Raw genomic sequence first — 8438 nt, 5'->3', positions numbered from 1 at the left:
ATGGGCGTTTGTGTCGTCTGTGTGCCCAGCGTGTGCATGTCTATGCTTCGTGTTTTGTTTGTTGTAGTACAGAGTTAGCCTGATAACTTTAATCAAAATTGTCTTATGGTTGTTATTGTTTGACTTACATCCCACTGGGATTTTTGCACACAGCGTTGAAATACGGTGTTTTTTTCTGGAAGGCTTTCATGTTGAGTATATGCACCGTATGTTGAACTTAGTTCGCAACCTACGTAGCTAACCGTGCTAATCTGTATTGACCAGCGTGGTTGACAAGGCTCACGACGTGCGGGGAGACCTTTATCCAGCAGCAGTGGATTGATTACAGGCTGTACGTGCACAAAGTGACTCTCCCACAATCTACTGTAATTGACAGAGGTGTGGACTCGAGTCATGTGACTTGGACTCGAGTCAGACTCGAGTCATGAATTTGATGACTTGCGACTCGACTTGGACTTGCATAACAATGACTTTGTCCCACCTCTGAGATGTGGACTCGAGTCATGTGACTTGGACTCGAGTCAGACTCGAGTCATGAATTTGATGACTTGCGACTCGACTTGGACTTGCATAACAATGACTTTGTCCCACCTATGAGATGTGGACTCGAGTCATGTGACTTGGACTCGAGTCAGACTCGAGTCATGAATTTGATGACTTGCGACTCGACTTGGACTTGCATAACAATGACTTTGTCCCACCTCTGGTAATTGACCATAAACTCTAATTTCGGCAATTTACAAAACTTACTACAAAGACAAACTTACCAGGATTGCTCTGTTTTTAAATAGCTAGACTTCCGCGTAGACTGTAATAACTCCTCTCATCTGAGAATCCGAGGTCCTGAATCAATTCGTGAAAACGTATTATCGTTGGGAGACATCCATTCTCCATTTTCACAGATAAGGTGGGTTTCCGTGGCAGGATTACACTATATTTCTTTATCGCGGATATTGTAATGGGATTATGATGCCGCTCACCAGCGAATTTATATCTCCATGAACATTGTACCTACCTTGACCGTAGTAGATAAGGTGTTTCACTGTCCTGTGTAAACCTTCAGTCCATTGCACAATGTGGTAAAGCCAAAACAATCGGTGCATGCACCTTAATGAAAGTCACAACTCACAAGATTATTAATAAATAGCATTTAATTTTTTAACACGGAATAATTTACGACAGGTATATTATGTCCATCGTTTTTTCCCACCCCCCAAAGAGTTGTTGAAATTTCCAAGTACAGAACACCTCCACAATGACCGGCAACAAGGAAAAGAAAACAGATATTTGTTCCTTACACAAAATACCGATTATCTCCCTAGTGTTTACAAAAATGCCTATAAAACCTTTCAAAATGTTATCGCTATTCACCCCTATTTACAGCTGGTTTTATGTTACAATACAGTACATGGCAAAATTTACAGGAGAATAAAGCAGGGGTTTTTTTTTGCCCACAAATTCACACAAAATTTGCAACCATCACCACATACACAGGTTTTCACACAGCATAACAGCACAACATGGGTTTCAGCCTCAAGCACAAAACTCAAGGTTCCGTAAACACTGACAATCAGCAGAGTCAAAACAATATAAGCTTTAATTTATCCAAACTTTACATAAACTATCAGAAGATGTGGTTTCAAAAATATACTTTACCGCAAAAAATATCATGGTATTGTTTGTTCAAATGGCAGGTTCAACAATTTGGCTTCAATTTGGCTTAAAATAAAATGTATACTATATGCATTAACAATGGCGTGGTCTTTGCATAGTATGTTTTCACAACTTCAATGAAAAAATATGAGTGGCTTAACACTGTATTGAACATTGATTACATCAATAAATACAATCATACTGCAATGAAAGCAATATCAGTGGCCATAAGATATACACTATAATGTATCTTATTAATAACAGGTTGTGTCGAGTTGGCAATTCTACTTTGGGGCCGTCCATAAATGACGTCACGTAATTTTTGACCCCCCCCTCGTCACACGGCGTCACAAAAAGTCAGATCCCCCCTCAAATATGACGTCACAAAGCTCTGCCCCCCCAAAATAAAACGTGCTTCAAATCGCTTTAAACTATTGTCATTGTAGTGCGTATTTAATGTGCCGCTGCACTCTGATGTTGTAGGAGAAACATGTATCAAAAAGTATATTTAATTAAGTAGAACGTGTTGTCTATACTTATTTAAAGTTGCGCATTTTGATGTGACGTCACATTTCTCAAACCCCCACCCCCCCTCGTCACACATCGTCACAAATATCTGACTTCCCCCCCCCCTAGGTGAGTGACGTCATTTATGGACGGCCCCTTTTCTAATCGGAAAACGTATCATAGATGGAAAAAAAGTTGTTGTTTTTTACATCATGTCGATTGCCATTCAGGGAATGGATAGTTTTACGTCTTCCAATTACATAACTCGGAGTTCAATCAAATGTACTGCGGTGTGTGCTTGTCAAGTTAAAACATGTAAAATATAATTAAAGTAGTTTTTTTGCATCAGCACTCAACATAGCCCCAAGCATTAGCCTACAATTTACATGCATGCCACAACATGCACTCCCCCGTTGCTGTTTGACGTCAACAATTGTTCTTTTCCGCATTAAGATTTGGAGATATCCAGTTGAACATGTGACTTCAAAGCAAGGCTGTGTGCTATACAACATGGTAAACTGTAATACGTAATAAACATTTCACATCAAAATATCGTAACCATTCATAGTCACTGCGTTAATGATACTGCAATGTTGTGCACTTTTACGAAAATTGTTTAAATTTGTGTACAATTAAGAGTTCAGCTCTCGGAATTTATTCAAACAAAATGTGTCAAGAAAGCGATTTAAGGATACTTTGTACTTTTCTATTGTGCTTGTTTTTAAATGTCCCAATTTTAAAGGGATTAAACAACTCTTTCATTTAGCAGACACATTTCCTGAAAATACCTTTTTTAAGGGCACTCAATGTTGATATAGTAATCTTTAAGCTAATTAATTGCATAAAAGCATAGTGCTCTCACTAAAGAACCAAGATGCTTCACATTTTAACATTTGTTCAGAACATAAAGCCATTTTGAAAAGTAATACACCTTGTTGCCAGCAGCATTTCAACAAAGCATAACATTTTATATAGTAGCTGAAATATGCAAGTGGGTGGACAGCAACTGTTTTATGTAATTTTGAAACAGCCTCAGTAGTCACAACATTTTCACTTGTCTGCTTTATGGATATTCCGTGAATTAAAAAAACAACAAAAGGCTGTAGTTTATTTACAAAACATAACAAAATAGAAGGCTGGAAATTCCATCGCTCTAAGCAGTTGTTGATCAAACACGGGCAAGGTTTCTGTGCCGATCAACTGTATGTGAAAAGTTAGGTACCATGGTAAGATCTGACCAATTCATATGCAAGAGTAAGGCATTGTGTGTCAGCACCAACATAAATTATTGTTACAATAACATCATTGATGAAGTAAAGTAATAGGAAAAAAATCACATCTTATAAAACACTGTGGCAACAGCATAAACTTCTCTTGGTAATGCAGAGAACACATTTCTGATATTGAGATACTTTCAGGTATTTATTCTATCACCTGTAAAAAGTGTCCTCTGACTTCACTTCTTTGTATATTTTGTTGAAGACAAAGCACTGACCTGTTGCACAGGCATCAGAACCAAATGCTGGCACTCATTTTGAGGACAACACTGTTTTGTGCTTAGGCCTGGCAAACGTGTGGAATTTGGCAAAAAACATATTCTGCCAAGTAATCGTACGGACAAGGATGGCGTAGCACCGTGCGTCTTGCACTTCCACGAGCATGTCATTGCAGACATGTGCAAAATATATCCAGCTTTGTCGACAGAAAAAACAACAAAATCATTTGTTGGCTTCACAAGCCTTTCTTGAGACTCTCAGCAAGCAGTGTAAATGATCCATGAGCAGCACAAACCAGTTCCTGCATAGGTAAAGTCTTAGATTTGTTATCAATCGGCAGATTGAAGTTAAGGTTTTGCCGAAATACTAATTTTTTTTAATCAGATTCTTGTCATTTGTATTGTTTCCTTTTATTGCAATACACAGTTTCCACAAGGAATACCATCAACATAACAACTGATGAAAGGCTAAAAACATTGTCTTGTCGATTGACAAGTAATTTTCTTTGACTTTAAACGCAGTTCTGATTCAACTGTCATCCAGTGATGTGACTACACAAAATTGTCTTGATGCATTGCAAATGCAATCTCTCTGCAGGACACAAGTCGCTTCGTGCTTGAACGAGTGCCTTATGCCTCAGGAATATCAATAAATTGCTGGCGGCACTGAATATGGGGACCCAGGGGTATTCAGAGGCGTTTCCATTGCACCACAAGTGGTGTCTTGTGTTTGTGTATTGGCATGTATTTATGTGTCCATGATTTCGAGTGAAGATTGTTTTTTTCTCATGCCAAGTAGCATTTCTGTGCATTTTCGTAACGCGAAGGACCTTTCCCGTAAATGCAGCTCCCAAATGGAGCCATATAATATCTCCAACGAATGTTCAAAATTCTGGACATTTTCTCAATATTCAACAGATCGTGATGATTCCATGGTACTTTGATCATCCTAATATCTCCATCACCTCCATCCATTACTACACACTTGACTGCAACATCTTCAGCAGCGGCGTCTTGTGGAGGCTGGTGTATGCCACTTGTCGGAAGCACATGACTCTCGCGTGGAGGATGCTTGGGTCACAGCGTGGACTCAAACGAGGAGTCAAGGATGTCCTCGTGGTGGCTGGTGCTGTTAGAGTCGCTGTCACAGCTCTGGGGGCTTGAGTAGTTCGCAGCCTCTTGTAGTCTCATGAGCATGTTCATCTAGTTTGGGAAACGGGGGGCAGAGAACAATGAGAGAAAATGCAGAGTGGTATATGACATTCATATAAAGCAGTATTTGTACACGCACAGCCTTTTTGTCAAAACCATTGCAAGATGAGCCTCCCCATACTGTACCGACTACAATATTATTCCACGCTTCACCACGCTAGCCAGTGTGAGTTGAAGGTGGGGAAACACAGACAGAGCTTAGAAGTACGGTACAATAATGGATTTTTCTGTGCTGCCCTCATTGTATATGATCGGGTCACTTTGAGCGTGCAGCTAATAGAACCGCTATCATTCGCCGTAATGTGATAGTTGATTCTGGAATAAAACTGACACCCTGAATTATCACTAGGTAGGATGCCTGGTTACCATATGTTGCCAACTTATAATCAAACGCTTTCATACACCGTAGAGCTATCAAATATAAACAACTCACTGATATTTATACTCATATACAGACTTCAAAAATAAACAACTAGCTACGCTGGACTGTATACATGAGCTTCACAAAGTATTATATTCCACAGCTTGTTTTCCCTTTTCACTCTATGAAACTCGCAGAGGTGGGACAAAGTCATTGTTATGCAAGTCCAAGTCGAGTCGCAAGTCATCAAATTCATGACTCGAGTCTGACTCGAGTCCAAGTCACATGACTCGAGTCCACATCTCATAGGTGGGACAAAGTCATTGTTATGCAAGTCCAAGTCGAGTCGCAAGTCATCAAATTCATGACTCGAGTCTGACTCGAGTCCAAGTCACATGACTCGAGTCCACATCTCATAGGTGGGACAAAGTCATTGTTATGCAAGTCCAAGTCGAGTCGCAAGTCATCAAATTCATGACTCGAGTCTGACTCGAGTCCAAGTCACATGACTCGAGTCCACATCTCATAGGTGGGACAAAGTCATTGTTATGCAAGTCCAAGTCGAGTCGCAAGTCATCAAATTCATGACTCGAGTCTGACTCGAGTCCAAGTCACATGACTCGAGTCCACATCTCATAGGTGGGACAAAGTCATTGTTATGCAAGTCCAAGTCGAGTCGCAAGTCATCAAATTCATGACTCGAGTCTGACTCGAGTCCAAGTCACATGACTCGAGTCCACATCTCATAGGTGGGACAAAGTCATTGTTATGCAAGTCCAAGTCGAGTCGCAAGTCATCAAATTCATGACTCGAGTCTGACTCGAGTCCAAGTCACATGACTCGAGTCCACATCTCATAGGTGGGACAAAGTCATTGTTATGCAAGTCCAAGTCGAGTCGCAAGTCATCAAATTCATGACTCGAGTCTGACTCGAGTCCAAGTCACATGACTCGAGTCCACATCTCATAGGTGGGACAAAGTCATTGTTATGCAAGTCCAAGTCGAGTCGCAAGTCATCAAATTCATGACTCGAGTCTGACTCGAGTCCAAGTCACATGACTCGAGTCCACATCTCATAGGTGGGACAAAGTCATTGTTATGCAAGTCCAAGTCGAGTCGCAAGTCATCAAATTCATGACTCGAGTCTGACTCGAGTCCAAGTCACATGACTCGAGTCCACATCTCATAGGTGGGACAAAGTCATTGTTATGCAAGTCCAAGTCGAGTCGCAAGTCATCAAATTCATGACTCGAGTCTGACTCGAGTCCAAGTCACATGACTCGAGTCCACATCTCATAGGTGGGACAAAGTCATTGTTATGCAAGTCCAAGTCGAGTCGCAAGTCATCAAATTCATGACTCGAGTCTGACTCGAGTCCAAGTCACATGACTCGAGTCCACATCTCATAGGTGGGACAAAGTCATTGTTATGCAAGTCCAAGTCGAGTCGCAAGTCATCAAATTCATGACTCGAGTCTGACTCGAGTCCAAGTCACATGACTCGAGTCCACACCTCATAGGTGGGACAAAGTCATTGTTATGCAAGTCCAAGTCGAGTCGCAAGTCATCAAATTCATGACTCGAGTCTGACTCGAGTCCAAGTCACATGACTCGAGTCCACATCTCATAGGTGGGACAAAGTCATTGTTATGCAAGTCCAAGTCGAGTCGCAAGTCATCAAATTCATGACTCGAGTCTGACTCGAGTCCAAGTCACATGACTCGAGTCCACATCTCATAGGTGGGACAAAGTCATTGTTATGCAAGTCCAAGTCGAGTCGCAAGTCATCAAATTCATGACTCGAGTCTGACTCGAGTCCAAGTCACATGACTCGAGTCCACACCTCATAGGTGGGACAAAGTCATTGTTATGCAAGTCCAAGTCGAGTCGCAAGTCATCAAATTCATGACTCGAGTCTGACTCGAGTCCAAGTCACATGACTCGAGTCCACACCTCATAGGTGGGACAAAGTCATTGTTATGCAAGTCCAAGTCGAGTCGCAAGTCATCAAATTCATGACTCGAGTCTGACTCGAGTCCAAGTCACATGACTCGAGTCCACATCTCATAGGTGGGACAAAGTCATTGTTATGCAAGTCCAAGTCGAGTCGCAAGTCATCAAATTCATGACTCGAGTCTGACTCGAGTCCAAGTCACATGACTCGAGTCCACACCTCATAGGTGGGACAAAGTCATTGTTATGCAAGTCCAAGTCGAGTCGCAAGTCATCAAATTCATGACTCGAGTCTGACTCGAGTCCAAGTCACATGACTCGAGTCCACATCTCATAGGTGGGACAAAGTCATTGTTATGCAAGTCCAAGTCGAGTCGCAAGTCATCAAATTCATGACTCGAGTCTGACTCGAGTCCAAGTCACATGACTCGAGTCCACATCTCATAGGTGGGACAAAGTCATTGTTATGCAAGTCCAAGTCGAGTCGCAAGTCATCAAATTCATGACTCGAGTCTGACTCGAGTCCAAGTCACATGACTCGAGTCCACACCTCATAGGTGGGACAAAGTCATTGTTATGCAAGTCCAAGTCGAGTCGCAAGTCATCAAATTCATGACTCGAGTCTGACTCGAGTCCAAGTCACATGACTCGAGTCCACACCTCATAGGTGGGACAAAGTCATTGTTATGCAAGTCCAAGTCGAGTCGCAAGTCATCAAATTCATGACTCGAGTCTGACTCGAGTCCAAGTCACATGACTCGAGTCCACATCTCATAGGTGGGACAAAGTCATTGTTATGCAAGTCCAAGTCGAGTCGCAAGTCATCAAATTCATGACTCGAGTCTGACTCGAGTCCAAGTCACATGACTCGAGTCCACACCTCATAGGTGGGACAAAGTCATTGTTATGCAAGTCCAAGTCGAGTCGCAAGTCATCAAATTCATGACTCGAGTCTGACTCGAGTCCAAGTCACATGACTCGAGTCCACATCTCATAGGTGGGACAAAGTCATTGTTATGCAAGTCCAAGTCGAGTCGCAAGTCATCAAATTCATGACTCGAGTCTGACTCGAGTCCAAGTCACATGACTCGAATCCACACCTCTGGAAACTCGCTTTGCTCTGTAACTTCTCTGTGCTTCCCTGCAGTCTTCTTGGTTCTTTCGGTAAAGTCACGTAGAAGGGAAGTAATAAAATAATAAAAATAAAACATATTACTTCCCTTCTACGTGACTTTACCGAAAGAACCAAGAAGATGAA

At 41.8% G+C, this 8438-nt stretch overlaps 1 protein-coding gene across 11 annotated transcripts in view; it reads right to left on the bottom strand.

The window, feature by feature from the left end:
- Positions 1 to 1133: 1133 nt before the first annotated feature.
- Positions 1134 to 8438, bottom strand: part of LOC144720304 (neuron navigator 2-like) — a 281685-nt gene continuing 274380 nt past the window's right edge. For all 11 annotated transcript variants that reach the window (XM_078596960.1, XM_078596951.1, XM_078596953.1 and 8 more), the window contains one exon: positions 1134 to 4858. In XM_078596960.1, the coding sequence (XP_078453086.1) occupies positions 4733 to 4858 (126 nt within the window). In that variant the 3' untranslated portion in view covers positions 1134 to 4732. The remainder of the gene's footprint in view (positions 4859 to 8438) is intronic.

The sequence above is a fragment of the Lampetra planeri genome, chromosome 8 (assembly GCF_965212315.1).
Source record: "Lampetra planeri chromosome 8, kcLamPlan1.2.h2, whole genome shotgun sequence".
Classification (NCBI taxonomy): Eukaryota; Metazoa; Chordata; class Hyperoartia; order Petromyzontiformes; family Petromyzontidae; genus Lampetra; species Lampetra planeri.
The sequence above is the reverse complement of the archived record's forward strand: the minus strand, read 5'-3'. Positions and strand labels throughout refer to the sequence as shown.